Source organism: Bacillus rossius, chromosome 14, assembly GCF_032445375.1.
Source record: "Bacillus rossius redtenbacheri isolate Brsri chromosome 14, Brsri_v3, whole genome shotgun sequence".
NCBI lineage: Eukaryota > Metazoa > Arthropoda > Insecta > Phasmatodea > Bacillidae > Bacillus > Bacillus rossius.
In genome coordinates, this window is record NC_086341.1 from 18,244,126 (window position 1) to 18,262,015 (window position 17,890).

The 17,890-nt window shown below is 36.7% G+C and overlaps 2 protein-coding genes across 2 annotated transcripts in view; one reads left to right on the plus strand and one right to left on the minus strand.

The window, feature by feature from the left end:
• LOC134538691 (junctophilin-1) overlaps window positions 1-17,890 on the minus strand; it is a 386,273-nt gene that overhangs the window by 130,225 nt on the left and 238,158 nt on the right. Inside the window, exons 3-5 of the mRNA XM_063380120.1 lie at window positions 16,897-17,198; window positions 14,804-14,974; window positions 9,587-9,921 (exon numbers count right to left, since the gene is read on the minus strand). Of these exons, the coding sequence (XP_063236190.1) occupies window positions 9,587-9,921; window positions 14,804-14,974; window positions 16,897-17,198 (808 nt within the window). The remainder of the gene's footprint in view (window positions 1-9,586; window positions 9,922-14,803; window positions 14,975-16,896; window positions 17,199-17,890) is intronic.
• Window positions 1,944-17,890, plus strand: part of LOC134538692 (rootletin-like) — a 32,506-nt gene continuing 16,559 nt past the window's right edge. Inside the window, exon 1 of the mRNA XM_063380121.1 lies at window positions 1,944-2,060. Coding sequence (XP_063236191.1) covers window positions 2,059-2,060 — 2 coding nt within the window. The 5' untranslated portion in view covers window positions 1,944-2,058. The remainder of the gene's footprint in view (window positions 2,061-17,890) is intronic.

Genomic DNA, 17,890 nt, shown 5'->3' on the forward strand with positions numbered 1-17,890 from the left:
GAAGAAAATTCTGGTTGGCAAGCAAAAACAAAGAAACATTACTCCATTGAAAGAACTGTAAGGTAGCAAATTTTATCAAATGTTTCAATTAATTTAGAATTTACCCACAATATTCTGTGAAATTGAATGTTACAAAATAAACAGGAACAGTAGCAACTGCTTATTGTTTAATAGAACCTATAACATTAAAAGAAGATAAATAGTGTTTCCTATAGTCAAATTGGCTTTTAATTTTACAACATCTGTTTTATGGGAAGATTGCATTACATGTAACAAATTCAATAGTTTTAGGGGTCAAGCAGTATTAATAATTTTTTATGAAAATTATATATAATGTACACAACCCTTTTTGCATATACTGCTATTGTTATTCTAGTAACATTTAAACAATAACTAAATTTTTTATTTTATTTTACTATGCTTTGGATGGCCAAAATAAATATTTAAGCTTTGCTAGTGCAAGAAATACTTTTAAAAGACAGCCCAATCGCTTAAAACAGTCTAAGATCACAACATATGAAGGAAACCTAATTAGAGTAATTTAAGAATCATACACTTCAAAATATTTAATTAGTAACGAAAAAAATTATATGGTGAACTCCGATAAAACCGAAAAACACTGAAAAGCCGAAATTCAATTAAAATCATGAAACTAATCAGCATTTTCAATCAAAACTTAAATCTAACGACAAATACATAATCTTTTAAATATTAAATTCAATTAAAGTAATTTATTCAGCAAAACTTTTGTACCACATTTTACGCAAAAAAAAAAAAATCGGAAAAAAGTTTACTTCTTTTTAATCTTGCAACTGTTATTGGTTACTAGTTTTTACATTTAGATTTTAGGCCTTTTCCGAACACAAAAATACTTAACAGATTAATTTTATTGGTTTTGAATTTTAAGAAATGCTTATTACAAATTATATTGTTTAAGTGCATCAAGTAACACTCCAAATGACACAGTTTTGGAGAAATTAATATCATGGGACATTTAAGTGTCATATTTGTTCAGTAATATGCTTTCTTTTTCAATCAAAAGATTTCACACCAACAACCTTAATTTATCTCCCGTTTTAAAAACAAAATTGGCATAAAGATAAAACGATTAAAATATTGTCTCTTTTAATTAGGTTTCATTCCTTTTGGGTAACAGTTTAAAATATAGGAAATTAGCTTAAATATATTGCCTGTTTCTATGTTGGGGAATGAACACTCCTAATTCACCCTTTGTACATCAATATTATAACATGAACAAACTCAAAAGGCTGTAGTCTTGACAAGAATAACTCTTAGTTTGTTATTTAACTTTCTGATCATTTAATTATTTAAGTTCTTTTCCTGCAAATTTATCATAATAGCTCTCTCACATTTTATGTTATGTCTCTAATTTTCTCAAAATATATTTAGGTAGTAAATAATATTAACTCACTGTAGTAAAAAGTCATGAAAGTGTTCATGATTATGGTTAACTATTCAAACTTGTACAGGTTAAAAAGAATGTTTTGTTAATATTTAGTGAGAAAATATGAGAACCATTCTATAGGTAAAATTTACAGTTAAATTTCTTAGCTAATAATAATGAAAAAAAATTTAAATAACCAACTCGGCATGCATGAATAAACCATGAGTTCATTCATCATAACAAAAATAGTAGGTACACTGAAACCCCATTAATAAAAACCCTCTTTAATAACCCTCATTAATTAAAACCATTAATTCAAAATGTTTCCACAGTCCATAGAAATCACATAGGAATTAGGGTAGATGGGGGCACAATGAAACAAGGGGCACAATGAAACAGTGGTTGTTTCCTCCATATTTGAAATAACAGACTGGTGGCACTGGTGGTGGTTGGGATTAGTACTACAACATAGAACATTGGACCAAATAGAAGATGCTATCATGTATACTATGGTTAGCACGTGACTTTAGTTGTTTTGGTAGCTCAAAAGTAAAAATTTTGGATTTATGTTAATTTTATATTTCAAATATTGTTTTGAAAGCACGTGTTTGTTGAAGAGACTGTTGGAAAGGGTGTAGATCACTTTTTAATCAATGTAAGTATCAGAAGTGTGTGTTTATATTAATTTAGAGGTTAGGTATGTTTAATAGTAGAGTGTTTGGAGGGGCACAATGAAACACTTTATAATTATTTTTTTTCATTGTGCCCCAGTTGCAATATGCTTGCTTGTTTTTATATTTATAGTAGGTAAATTTTATCGACATATCTTCACAGACGAAGATTTCCTCTGCAGTTTTGTCAGTGACAGAGCCCCACCTGAACAGGAACAACATGAGCAAACTCTACCAACAACTTCTCTGCATTCTACAGAAATGGACCCATCAGCATCCCTTCAGTCTACAGAAATAGTTGAGCTTTCAGTGAATGAAGCTGCAGATAATTCAGTTGTTTCTGAAGCTGCAAAAAAGAAACTTGTAATTCTTCTGAGCAAAGAATCACACCTAGCAAAAATGGCAATTGGACAACTTACAAAAGCCCAGAGTTGTTCAAGGGTTATCCGGAAACGAAAATGTAATCAACTTAAAAAACAAAGCATGATTGCCACTAGTACTCCAGAGAAAAATAAATTTATAGAAAAGAAGAAGCTGCATGAAAAGAAAAGGAATGTGACAAAAAAGAAAAGTAGAAAAGCTCTGTTCAAGGAACATCCTACTGAGTCCACAGACGAGGATAGTCCAATGGAGGTTCCTTACGCAGACTCTGAAAATGATGAAGAACATATTGAAGATCTGAGAGAAGAGTTGTGTCCTAAAAGTTTTGAAGACATTGAGTGTAAACCCATCATTGGAAATTTTGTTCTCGTCGAATATGATATTCCGGGAAAGAAAAGTAATTTCTACATAGGAGAAATGATGAAGGATAAAAATACTCAGAATGATTATGAAGTCAGTTTTCTTCGTAAAAGCAACAAAATGACCAATAAGTTCATAAAACCTTAAATCGAAGATATAGAGCAGTCAACATCTCTCAAATACGATATGTTTTCTCACAACCCACATGCTATGGGCAGACAAAGAGACAAAAGGGTTATCTTTCTTTTGATTTTGAGTTTTCACGTTTGAATATTAAGTAGGTGAATTAAAAGCGAGGTCTTCTAAGGACAAATATGTAATTTAATTTTGCTGTAATGTGTACATATCTTGTAGTAGTGTCAAAATGTTTTTCTACTGTTTATTGTATTCACAGAAATAATGTTTCATTGTGCCCCTTAATGTGTTTCATTGTGCCCCTATCATGGGGCACAATGGAACAAATGCAATGGGTAAGAAAATATTATTTTGCTAAACTGTTTGTGGCCTTATCTTCAATTTTATGTTCTCATTTGATAACCTATTCATACACATGTAGTGTAAAATTTTTCTGTTAATATCCATGCATAAAACTTTGCTCTTTTCAGCTTTGTAACTTTATTGTTTCATTGTGCCCCCATCTATAAAGTGTGTAAAACAAATTTTTTTTGGTCAAAAGGTAAACAATTAAATGTAATAAAGAATGGTTAATAATAATATCCCCAAATATAGTACAGAAAAAATGTGAAGTTTCTACTGAAATAATATTGATGCCATTGTAGTTTGGTGAAAGTAAGCTTAGAAAATGTCTTCTAAAATGATGGTAACATGTCGTTTAGTAGGTAATTTCTGAACCTTTGCTTTATTAATCTGTCTTAAATCCTTTTTCAAATGTGATACAGTAAAAGACATATTTTTGAGCTACAGCTGTAGCCATCCTAATATTGTATTTTACAAAAAAAAATTTTTTTTTGGTTGTCTGGTATAAAAATGTGCGAAAGTTTTGTGATTAGATTGTGTGACAGTGTGGTCAAAACAAACCTTGTTATTGCAAAGTTACAAAAATTATGGTCCCTTCAGTTTTGTATCATTTAAGTTTTACTTTATTAAAAATTTTTCAAAGTATTAACGTCGACCCAGGCTACGCTCTCCCGCAAGACAGATGTGCCTCATCCCGCTTCTCACCCCCTCCTCCTCCTTCCACCAAAATCTTTTATGGCCCATGCGCATGTGTGTGTGTGCGCACGTGCATGTGTGTGTGCATGGTAATGATTGGCTGATTGCGATTCGCTCATTGCTGTCCACTATCTGGTGGACATCGGCAGCTGGAGCTTGTGATAAAACAGGATGGTTTTGGTTCTGGATGCGTAGGTAATCTGAGCTTTAGTTGCACGAGCTGACTCCTAAAAAGGGTCCGGCCCATCTAGGACATTCCCGGAGTAACTTAGTCCCCCCCCTCCTCTTCTTTTCCTCACAGTTGTAAAAGGTGTGTATGTTGCAGTCAACTGGTGGGTTTTCTTGGTACATTTGTTACTCCAGTTTCCCCCACCTATGCATTCTGTCGCTGCTTCACTGCTCTGTGGAAACCTTCAATCATCTCTTTAAGGACTCCATTTTGGCGAAGCGTTATAAATATAAATCATGTGCAGGAACACAAGTGCAGGCTGCTGTAGACACATTTCTGCCTATGGCATTAAATTCATGTTTCGTAACCTTGAAATGCAATAGATTGGTGTTTTGTGGAAGGCCAGACGTGATACTGAAATGTTCCAGGGAATCCTTCTCTGTTTATGTGGAATTGTAAAACAGGCCTTGAATTTTTTAAACAAAAAAAATTAACAAAAAACTATGCTATGACGGACGTGACGGGACAAGCCCGCCATGCTCAGTAGCCAATGAAATACAAGGTCGTTGTGACATCAACATTACAAAATATGCGCCCCGACGTTTTGCACGAAGTATATTCTACTAGTTTTTATAATTTTGTAGTTTTATGCAGCACGATGGAAAGCAAGATAGAAACCTTACAAAACTAAACTTCAAAATTATTTAAATAAAATTTTTACTTAGTAAATCTTTATGCTGAAAACCGAAATTTTTTTACGTTTGGGTACACTTTCACATTTGTAGTGTGACTTAAACTGTTTATTATGATCATTTTTATTTCTTTGCATAACTACAGCTGAAATATTTTTCTGGCCCCTATTAACTTATCCATGATCTTGCTTGTATATAAAATAATCTTAATTCCACATAGCCCTAGAGATGATTAAATGTTGTATTGTTATGCACTTAACACTATCAACAGGAAATAAAATATTTCTATAGGGACTATGCTGTTTATAGCACATTCTATTCTGCATTTTCTGAATGCATTTGGCATGGAAAGATTTGCCGACAGCCATATTAGAGTTCGTCATGTTAACGTTGTTGTCGTATTGTGGCCCGACGGCATTAACTCTGTCCTGATGGAACCATGTATGACGTATAATCGGAATGGTTATGTCTCCAGCTTTAAGGCCCCTCACACTGATCAGTCCAAACTGTCAGTTTGGAATTATCAGTTGGAACTGCAGAGTGTGAGCAAGGACGGTGGACTGATCAGTCGGAACTGATGGACTGACGAACTGACGGCTTCCCACCGATTCAGACTGTGGGCTCAAGAGCCCTCAGTCCGAACTACTGTGCGTGGGAACAACGTCTCACCAGTCCAAACCATCAGTCCAAAAAATCCAGCCCATCAGCCGAGTGTCGCGACAGACATCTTTGTTTATACTCTTTGGCTGCGTTGCAATTTTCTTTTTATCATTTCCCTAACTAAAAGTGCAACTGCAATTGCAACATCCAAAGATTCTTCCATATTCTACAATGAAACTACACATCAGACAGCAACAGCAACTGCTCTGTCTGAACTGAGCACTTAAACTGATCGTATCTGCAAAGGGCCTCGATTAAGTCCAAACTGGAAGCCAGAGGGGCGCAACTGTATAGGCTGAATATGTCCTCTAAAAAATCTGTGCGCTTCAGAAATGCCAACATCAAAAATTAAGTTTCCAATATGATGAAAACATATAAATTTCTTAAACATGTTTACGTAAATAAAAAAGAATATTTATGAATAATAGTATTTTCAGAATTTATGGAAATTTGTATAAACGGAGCAGCGTATTGATTATAATGTCATAATATAATTTGGAATAATTTTTGCCAATGTTGAATTATTTTGGTAGCGATGAAATAAGCATGGCTGCAAAGTAAAAATTGTGGTTGCTTTGCTCGTGTATTTCTTGCAATAGGAACTGAAGTTATTTTTTTCAGCGCTCAAACTTTGCGGCTATGCAGTTTTCAATATTCAGTTGTTTTGGTTGTTCCGTATTGAGAAATAAATCTTAAAACATAATATGGTTAATAGTCCCAGCAACGATTGACCACGAAAAAAAAAAAAAAAAAAGGTTGCCACCTTTACTTTGAAAAAATTATCGACCTTTGGGCTGTTGTGTTGCCTCTAAATCCCGCACAGTTCTCGGGTTTCCAAAGAAAATATGAGCGTTAGTTATAGTATTGAGTCCACATAATATTCCTTGTTTTGTGCTGGGAGAAGGTTTAAGCTGGGTACACAATTGAAAAAATAAATAACGGTAAAAGTAGATCTAGCACACACGATTAGATCGCCATGTTTTCTAACCAACTGATTCACAACAGCGCATAGGACAATCATGTGCATGGGAGACAGGTCGCGTGCATGGAAGGGAAATTACTATATTTTATTTCTGTTACAGACAAACCAATGAGAGTAGAGTAGGAAGCCATTTTGGCAAGACTAGAGAATTGCTTATATTTATCAGTCATGCTGTGGCAAGAAATTGTCGAGATATTACAATGCTCAGGTGTAATTGCTGCTTTGAAAATTAATTAATGCTGTTACTTATAAGTCGCTAGAAAAAATTGTAAACAAAAAAATGTGTCCTGGTTAGAATGGTTTACTATAAATTTTATATAAACCTTATTTATTTATATGTTGAAAAACTGTGCTTACAAATTGCTGGTCAGAGGTCTAGGGGTAATCATTTGGTATTTCATATAGTTACTTACTAACACTGCTGACATACATAGCAAATTTCATTGGCTGAAATTACCAGTAAGATTTCAATTGTAAACTGATTTCACATAAGTCAGTGCGCATGGTTTTCTATACACTTGCTTAAGTATTTTTAAATTGGGAACCCAGCCTTAGGCTACTCAGTTGTGCGAGCACAAAGCAAGGAAGATAAATAGTCACAACTCAATGCTATAACTACAGCTCTTATTTTATTTGGTAATCAGCGAATTGTGTGGTATTTATAAGCATCATAACAACCTAAAAGTCATTGTTTTTTCAAAAGGAAATGTTGGCTACCTTGATTTTTTTTGTCATTCCTTGCTGGGAATATTCCCCATGAATGTTTCATATTATCTATTAAGTAGATTTCAGAGAACTACCTATTGTAGCCATTACCATTGAGCGACTTGCGGGAAATGTTTACATAGTTTTTCATTTCATAGTCCATGGACCCCAAAACCATCAATTCAAAAGTTTATATATACCACATATATGTGTGTGTTTTTTTGTGCGTCTGTAATTGTGTGTGCACGTCACATTTTTATGGACACGATTACTGCTGTAATTTTTCTCAAATTTCTTCCCAACTAATACATAAAACATAATAATGGAAAATCTCAAACGAGTTCGTTAATGGACAATATCAGACCAAAGAGGTAGAGATTGGGAGGGTTTTGTGAAAAAAACGAAAAATTGCTGCTATCTCCTATAATACGACAAATATCACATCCTTTTGAATGTATTTTAATTCGTAGTATTATAACCAAACTCTTTTGTTTAAATGAATTTTTGATACGACCAACCATAACTGCAAGGTGTGGATTAAACAGGGGTTGGAGGACAAAAAAATTCATAACGCACTTAGTAAGATCACTTTCAAATCCATTCTTATTGCTTGTAAACCTTACAAATATTATCTAAAATTATGGTCTGAAAAATTTCTGATAAAACCAAGGCAAAGGGTGGATAAAGAGGGGTTAAAATGTAAAAAAAAAAAAAAAAAAAAAAAAAAAAACGCCCTTAGTAAATATACCATCAAATCCGGATGAATTGTTTATAAATATTATAATTTTTAACGAAAACTTTAATCTGAAACAATTTTTGATGATAAAAACAATTACTGCAAGGAGTTGAAAAATCCTGAGTTTGGATTAGGAAAATAAATAAAACTTCCCTACCATGTAACCTATTGAAACCATTATTATTTTTATTTAATTTATTAAATATTGTCTAAACCTTTTGTGAAAATAAATTTTATGTAATCAAACATTACTGCAAGGGGTCGAAATAAGTGTTGAAGGTAAAAAAATACTTTTTTAAATATACCCTCCAATCCGTTATAATATCTTGCATAAATTATTAGTATTATATAAACTTTGGCTTAAGAATTTGTTTTAACGAACTATTATTGTTAAACAGGGTTGAAATACTAAAAAAATTAATAACTTTGCTGATACCAAATCATTTGAATTTATTACAAACCATCTTAATAATATCGTAATACCTTGGTACATAGCAAATGTTTATACGACCATGTTATTAGTGCAAGGGATGTAAAATAGTGTTTGAAGGTCAAAAAATTTAAATTCTGGATACATTTTTAAACATTTTTATAACATTTTTGCTAAATGGAAAATGAGAAAATGTTTAATCAATAAATTTTTTATTTAGAAGATAATAAAGAAGTTATGAACATTAATTTCTCGTATGTTCCAGAAGTTTATAGTAGTTTCCAAAATATTTCCAGAAGAAAAAGGTACTTCGAAAGCTACCTATGCCTGTAGGATGGGCCAAAAGGGATTTTTTTCCAATACGGAACAAACAAAACACTATGTTAAAGTGCTTTATCTTTTGCTTCAAATCTTATAAACTGCATAACCGCAAAGTATAAGTGCTGAAAATCATAAGTTCAATTTAAATTGCAAAAAAAAAAAAAAACACATGACTACAAGCACATGTACACAGGGCAGTCATACTTATTTCATTGCTAAAAAGATAATTAAACATTGTTAAAAAATTTCAAAAAATATTTTAAATAGCATTCTATAAATTCTGAACTGAAATTGTCTGTAAAATAACATTTTTTTTTTCCTCATTACATTTAAGAAATTTCTGTGTTTTCTTTACGTTTAGAACTTAATTCTTGATGTTGGCATTTCACGACCACACAAATATTTGGTGGCCCTATTTCACCTGTTCAGTTTGCGCCTTCCCGTGTGCGAGTTCTCGTCTCAGCAAGGGAACAGGTGGCTTGGGATGAAGCTACCGGAGATTGTTTTCGATAGGCTCCCCTGTGTGCGAGACCTGTGCCGTGCAAGGAAACACGTGGCAGGGGTAGGTACCTGGGGACAGGTGGCGGGGGGGAAGAAGCTAGCTGGAGATGGTGATGTTGCAACCCCCCTCCCCCCCTCAACCCCTTCCAAATTGTGCTAGTCCCGTTCCAGGCAAGGTATCAGGTGGCGGGGAAAGCTACCTGGAGATGGTGCTATTGCGAATCCCCCCCTCCCCGTAGCGAGTCCAGGCAAGGTAACAGGTGGCAGGGAAAGCTACCTGGAGATGACATGTTGCACCCCTCTCATGGTAGGTAACAGGTGGCGGGGGGAAGAAGCAACCTGGAGATGGTGCTATTGTCCCCCCTCCCCACCACATGTAACAGGTGGCGGGGAAAGCTACCTGGAGATGGCGATGTCGGCCTTCTGCAGCGCTATCTTGGACGCGCGCTGCGCCGCGTTGACCGCCGCGTCGATGCGCTCCCGGAACTTGGCCGACCGGATGAGGAACAGGTGCTTCTTCTTCTGGGAGGTGATGAGCACGTTGTTCTTGTACTTGCCCTCCTCCTTGGAGCCGTCGCGGAAGGTGGTGACGCCGTAGCCGTACTTCTTGTTGGCGAACCACTCGCCCTCGTAGCGCAGCCCGTCCGAGCGCTCGCTGATGCCGAAGCCGGACCGCTTGTCGTTCTTCCACTCGCCCATGTACGTCTCCGTCACGCTCGGGTCCAGCTGCTCGTCCTGCGCACAATGCACGATCAACAACAACAACAACAACAACAACAACAACAACAACAACAACAACAACAACACGCTGTGACTATAGAGGCAACATTTCATGCTTTCGCTATTAGTCCAATCCCTTAATTTCAACAGAAGAATACAGTGTCACTTTTCCGTAGATTTAAAAGCCATTACTATGGTGAGACTCCCAGAAAACATTTTTTTCAGTTTTTCGTTTCATGGTTCATAGGCCCTTAAACCATCGTCGTCACAAAATATTATATTATATTTTTTATATATGTGTATGTATATATATGTATGTGTGTATATATGTATGTGTATATATGTGTGTGTATATATGTGTGTGTGTGTGTGTGTGTGTGTGTGTGTGTATGGACATGACAACTGCCCTAATTTTACACAAAACACTTCCAAACTGATACATAAAATACAATAATAGATAATCTCGGCCAAGTTCGTTAACGTCACAATCCGACCAAAAGGGTAGAAAAAGGAAAAGTAAAAAAATGGGTGTGTGTACTTAGGTACGCACGTGAGAAGTTACACTTCTTTGGCATCATTAAAAAATAGTTTTTAATTGCATGCAAAAATAGTGCGTGGAGTCCCTCCGCGCGGAAGAAGTGAAACTTCATAATGTGGAAATGAAAATAGGAAGGGGTAGAAATTGATTATTAGTGAAATCATAATGTATCAAATCAAACTAAAAATAAAGGAAAAATTTGTAACGATTCATAATTAGATTGATTTTCAGAGAGAGAGAGAGAGAGAGAGAAAGAGAGAGACACTTATTGAATGTCTATAAAACTAACTTTTTTATGAGTGCAGATTTTCATGAAATAAATCATGAAATCATTCAACGATAAAAGCTGTTTATTTAATTAAGCGAACGGTTCGCCGCAAGGAGAAAATTGACGCGGCGAGACCTAGTGGACATAGAGAAATGACACACACTGACTATTTGTGTGTCTATGAAACATGATTTTTTGCTGCAATTTAAATTGTAATATACAAAAAGGGTATTGAAAATTGAAACAAATATGGCGACACTACAAACTGTCAGGATCTTTTTTTCTTCTTCTTACTCTACTTAGTTCCTTACAATAGCATTCACTCTCGCTCTCTTTCTATTTCGCCTCCCCAGGAGCGTTAAACGTTTAACGCAACCTTGTTGGAAGTCGCATTAGAAGTAGAACTTAAAAAAAAAGAGCTGTAACTCCCATATTATGACGAATATCACATCAGTTAAAACGTACTTTATCTCGTAGTAGTAATACCAACAATTTTTGTCTGAATAAATGTTTGATACGACCAACCATAACTGCTAGGGGTGGAAAAAACAAGGGGTGGAGTACAAAAAAAAATTGTAATTCCCTTACGAGGTACACGATTGAATCTATTCAAATTGTTTTTAATTATTATAGTTTTTATCTAAAACTGTTTTATGCACAAATTTTCTTAAGATGAACCATTGCTGCAAGTAGTTGAAATTAACAGGGTTAAAATTAAAAAAAAAAGTCAATTTTCGAACCATGTACGCTATTAAATATATTCTTATTTATTGTGAAACCTAAAATATTATCTACAACATTAGTGAGAAATAATTTTTCATATGACTAACCATTACTGCATGGAGTGGAAATTATAAGGGTTGAAAAACAAAAAATACGATTGTTTATTTTTATTAGGTATACTATCAAATCCGTTATCATTTATTTTAAAAGTTCTACACATCATCAAACCTTTTGCTGGAACAATTTGTGATTGAATCATTACTTAAAAAACAGGGGTTAAAATAAAAATAAAATCTAAAGATCCTTGCTATTAAATTTATTCAAAATTTTTTTAACAACCTAATATTATCTTAAACCATGATCCAAAGCTAATTTTTATATGGCCACGTATTAGTGCAGGGATGGTAAATAGTGTTTAAAGGTCAAAATTATTCATAACTTCCTTAGCAGCACCGTATGAAATTAGTTGTACGCTTCTTACTACTGGATGCAAGGAGTTAAAAACATTCTACTCATTTTCGCTGCATGGCATATGAGAAAATGTTTTATAGATTAGTTTGCAATATTTGAGAACACATAGAATTTCCTTAACATTAAATGCTTAAAATAGCCCAGAAGATTATTGAAGTTTCTAGTTCCAGAATAATAATGTATTTCAAAATCTACCTACACCTGTAGGCTGTGCCAAAATGTATTTTTTTTATATGTATGAGTAAAAGCTGTTTTGAAATACTTACTCCACCACAATAGTGGTAAATTTATATGCTGCATTTTTACGATATAGTAAATTGTAATAAATTAGTTTACAACAGATATATATTCAATACAATAAAAAATAAAATTAGCGAGAATGTGTGGTTTCAAAGTGACCCAAAAAGAAATGTAAAATAAAACAAAATAAATTAATTTTTGTGATCAATGCACTTTGTACAAATTTTGTCTGGAAATAGTTACAGACCTTGAATTTGAAACATAAAAAAAAACCTTTCTATGCTTTCAATTAAGTTTTGGCAATTTAATACCATGATTTATTTATCTTGCATTTCGGTGTTATTTCGGCTTTAACACAATTCGCCATATAATCTTGTACCTAGCCATGAGATGTTACAGTCTCATAGACAGTTCTTTGGGTATTTAGGGTTAATATAGATTAAGTACTCTGATTTTTAACTCTGTTTTAAGGCATTCTGAAATTTATTTTACTTTAATAAAATCACACTAATCTCACTTTTCATTTCAAAGGGATAACTAATTAAAAAAAAGTGATATGTACATCTGTTTAATTTTTAATTTATATTATGTAATTTTATTACATAATTACATTTAGTAAAATATTTACAGATTAATTAAAATCAAACTTCAACTGTTGAAAATAAATCATTACCAACTTCTACATTATTTTTGATAATTGTTAAACAATCACAAGAATAAAATTTCTTTTGACATTGATAGGACAAAAATTACAATAATATTTGTTTGCTATCAGAATTCATTGTAAACCTTAAGCAGTTCAGAAGCGTTTGCAGATTATAATTTCGTGGAAAAAAAGAATAAAAAAAGATGTGGGTGGACAATCACTTTTCCCAATGATTATTTTCAAATTCTTTCCATTTGTTGGTGGCAATGATACATTTATTCCCCCCTTCCTTCCTAACCCTCCTCTGTGCATACACCCATGTACAAGTTACTCGCAGTTTACATGTGCAGTTATGGCTGCCACTGTATCATTTATTATTTTTTATATATATTTTTTAAATGTGGGGTTTGAAAAGACTCGGGACGAGCCTTAGTTTATTTTGACAGATTTATGTGAACCTAAGGGAAGCACCATTTTAAAGTGAAACTTCTTTACAGCAGATAGGGTAGGATGAGGCAATGACATCATCACAGCGTAACAAAGATGAGTGGCTGCCATGCACTAAAGTGTTTTTTTTTTACGTGACGTCTAATAAATCGATGAACGTTGGCTGCACGCACGAAAAATTGTCCCACTACGGATGTCCCACTACGGATGTGTCCTGTTTACGCATGCGTGGCATCTCTCTGGTATGTTTCGGACGGTACAGAGAACTCGGTCGGCACGTGGTGGCGTACTGCTCAGGTTTCACCCCGCCATGCTGCAGGGATAGGCGGGTTGCGCCGGTTGGATCACGCCTGCGCATGTTGCCACACACGGCTTGGCTTGGGGCAGACGCCAGCATAACGGGGTTCGAGGTTATTGTTGTGCACCGCGCCATGGGAGTATATTTGCAAGGAAATGGCGTTCTTACAAGTACGTATTATTTTAATTACTAGTGTAAAGCAGTATACTATTTAAACAGTGTTGTATGAGTATTGTTTTAGCTGTGTAACTAAATATTTATTGCTGGTATGATACTTTACACACTTTAATTTGAGATTGGTAATTATTTGTCATAAGTTATTATTTGATCAACTAAATCACACACCGTATTATAGTTATGAGCCCACGAGCGTGTAAATATTTCGAGTCCAACAGAGAATATGCTAGTTAAAAGAAATTCAAAGAAATATTGTGCGTGGAATATTATTAATTTATAACATCTGAAATAATTGAATCCATAATGACCTCGTGGCCGTGCGGTTAGCATCGCTGATTAACATTTCAAAGGTTGATGGTTCGAATTCCGGCCGCTACAATACTTTCATTTTCGTACTTGTAAAAATAAATACGGCGCGCGTGACACTACAAAAGTAATAAATATATTTCAATTAATGAATGCAAATAAAAGTAAATTTATCAATTAAATTGTAGATTTCATTTCACTCCTTCTTTGTATCCATACAAAATAGTGATAATTCAATAAAAATGATTCAATTTTATTCATAAAAGTATGCAGTGGTAGATTTTATCATACAAAAGATAAAAAAATTTCAAAAAAAAATTCTTTCTCAAAGAATATAATATTTCTAATGCCTAAATTTTACAGTCACGTGCTACTTTATAATTGCATGGTTATTTCGTACCTACTCTTTTTATAATGCTATTTAACCTGAAATTACAGGGTATGATTATGGTTACTATTTTATAAGTAGCTACAAACTAAGGTTTATTTATAAAATTATTATACTTTAAATAACCACAGCGATGTCACACACTGAGATAAAAATGAAAATAGCCACAGAAAAATATAATTAGCCGTAGGTATAGAATCTTCTAAAATTTCATTGAATAAAAAAATATTCAATTTTTTTTCTAGTTTGTAAAAAATTATAATAGTTAAACATTTAGGAATAAACAGGGTTGAGCCCAGACCCCCCCCCCCCCCTTCCAGGCCGACTCTGGTTCTGGGAGACTCGGGTTGTGGGAGACTCGGGTTGTGGAAGACTTGAAGGACCAGCCGACTGACCTCGACGACGAAGCTGGCGTTGGAGTCGGTGTGCACGGACGCGTTGGTCATGACGGACTGCGTGGACTCGGTGCTGACCCAGGAGGCCGTCGAGCCGGTGCTCCTGATGCTGGCGGACGTGCCCTTCTTCTCCAGCTCTCCCGTGCTGCGCTGCTTCTTCAGCTTCAGGTTCTGCGGGCCCGAGAGGTCACACGCTCACGCGACGAAACACCGTTGCAAGGAAACTAACAGTCAAGTTTATTTTACCACAAAATTTATTTTGCTTTTGCATGCCTTGTCAAATACTTTGTTGCAACATCATCTTAAACTTTGTACACTATACAAAATATCTAACTTACTTAAGCCCTTAACATCGCATTAAAATTAATAAGCTTGACTACAGCATTCCAACATGAAAAAAATACAATCAATATTTTCCATTGAAAATATTTCACGATAATCTATTTTGATGAGAATGAACTGCATTGGTGATAGTAATGATACAGATTAATGTGGCGAACATAAAACGTGAATTATCTGCAACCTCTTTTTGCTAGGGAAAGAAGAGCGACTTCTCAATGAGAGCACTGGTAATGATCAGAAAAGGTTCAGTGTTTCAATGGAAGCAACAGCCTAATGGCTAATGGACTTGTTAATATTAGTGAAATTCTTAACCATGGAGCTGAAGAAAAAAAAGGCAATGACAAAGTGTTTGAATGCAGATAGTTACCGACATGATGAACTTTTTGATGTTGTTGGTCTTCTCGACCAGAGAACTATTAATAATCAGCCAGATTATAGTGATTTGTGTGGAAGCACTCATCGACAGGATGGACTTCTTGATGTTGGTGGACTTCTCGACCAGGGAGTTGGAAATGATCAGCAAGGACAAGTGTTTCCGTGGGGGCAACCACGGACCTGATGTAAATATTTGAGGTAGTGGGGTTCTCGATGATGGAGCCTGTACTGTTCACAGCAAGGATGCCGTTTTTCCTCGGAGGCACTCACCGACAGGATGGACTTCTTGATGTTGGTGAACTTCTCGACTAGGGAGTTGGAAATGATCAGCAAGGCCAAGTGTTTCCGTGGGGGCAACCACGGACCTGATGTAAATATTTGAGGTAGTGGGGTTCTCGATGATGGAGCCTGTACTGTTCACAGCAAGGATGCCGTTTTTCCTCGGAGGCACTCACCGACAGGATGAACTTCTTGATGTTGGTGAACTTCTCGACTAGGGAGTTGGAAATGATCAGCAAGGCCAAGTGTTTCCGCGGGGGTAATCACAGACAGGATGTAAATATTTGAGGTAGTGGGCTTCTCGATGATGGAGCCTGTACTTATCAGCAAGGATGCCATTTTTTCCTCGGAGGCACTCACCAACAGGATGGACTTCTTGATGTTGGTGAACTTCTAGACCAGGGAGTTGGAAATGATCAGCAAGGACAAGTGTTTCCGCGGGGGTAATCACGGACAGGATGTAAATATTTGAGGTAGTGGGCTTCTCGATGATGGAGCCATTCTTGATCAGCAAGGATGCCGTTTTTTCCTCAGTGGCACTCACCGACAGGATGGACTTCTTGATGTTGGTGGACTTCTCGACCAGGGAGTTGGAAATTATCAGCAAGGACAAGTGTTTCCGCGTGGGCAATCACGGACAGGGTGTTAAATATTTGAGGTAGTGGGCTTCTCGATGATGGAGCCTGTACTGTTCAGCAAGGATGCTGTTTTTCCTCGGAGGCACTCACCGACAGGATGGACTTCTTGATGTTGGTGGACTTCTCGACCAGGGAGTTGGAAATTATCAGCAAGGACAAGTGTTTCCGCGTGGGCAATCACGGACAGGATGTTAAATATTTGAGGTAGTGGGCTTCTCGATGATGGAGCCTGTACTGTTCAGCAAGGATGCTGTTTTTCCTCGGAGGCACTCACCGACAGGATGGATTTCTTGATGTTGGTGAACTTCTCGACCAGGGAGTTGGAAATGATCAGCAAGGACAAGTGTTTCCGCGGGGGCAATCACCGGCAGGATGTAAATATTTGAGGTAGTGGGCTTCTCGATGATGGAGCCTGTATACTGTTCAGCAAGGATGCAGTTTTTCCTCGGAGGCACTCACCGACAGGATGGACTTCTTGATGTTGGTGGACTTCTCGACCAGGGACCGCCGGCGCACGGGCGCCTCGTCGCTGCGCGCCTTCAGCACGAAGCCGCCCCTGGAGTCGTCGACGCGGCGGTCACGCTCCGCCGTCGGCTCCAGCCCGCCCCCGCCGCCGCCGCCGGCCGCCTCCGCGCTGCGCAGCGACGTCATGGACGCGCGCACCGTCTTCGGCTTGTAGTGCGAGGCGAGGCCGAAGGGCGCGCTGGCCCGCACGCCGTACCCGTGGCGCATGCCTCGCAGCCACTGGCCCTGGTACGTGCCTGCAAGCGACCACACGCCCACCTCAGCGACAACGCCAACATTTCATTTCATACAATTCCTTGTACATTCGCAACTGCAGTTTCGCACTGTTTGTCACGGGCACCAGCCTGGATAGTTAACAGAGGTTGGATAGGCCTCCACCGGACCACGGGTTAACTGGGTGTTTTCAAGGGTCCCAGTGTGATTTGGGAGTTCGGAGAAGGCGCCAGCAGTGCTGATAAGACACAGCCAACTGTCTGGTCAGCTGAGTGTGGTAAAGGGGCTGAGTGTGGTAAAGGGGCTGAGGCGGTGACTATGCTGGGTTGGTGGCCCCAGCCGCTGGTCATTGCCGAAGCTTCTAATATCCTCCCGAATCAACAAAAGGGAGCGATCAGTAACTGTTCTGTTTTTCTTAAAAGCTCTGAAATGTTTATATAAAAAGCGAACTGGAATGCTACTCCCACCCTACCCTATTAGGGAGCATATGTGGGAGGGGAACGTGAGAATGCCGACCGTAAGGTCGGAATAACCTGTTTGTCACGGGCGAAAAAATTCATGATAATTTAAAAAAAAATGAAAACATATACCCACAGAAAACAAGTCTAAATCAGCCTATGGAAACCTCCATTGTTCGTCGGTCTTGTCTTTTTATTTTCCATATTATCGGTTTATCTTCATCGCTATGTTCGTATATTTGCGGCGTAGTCCATTT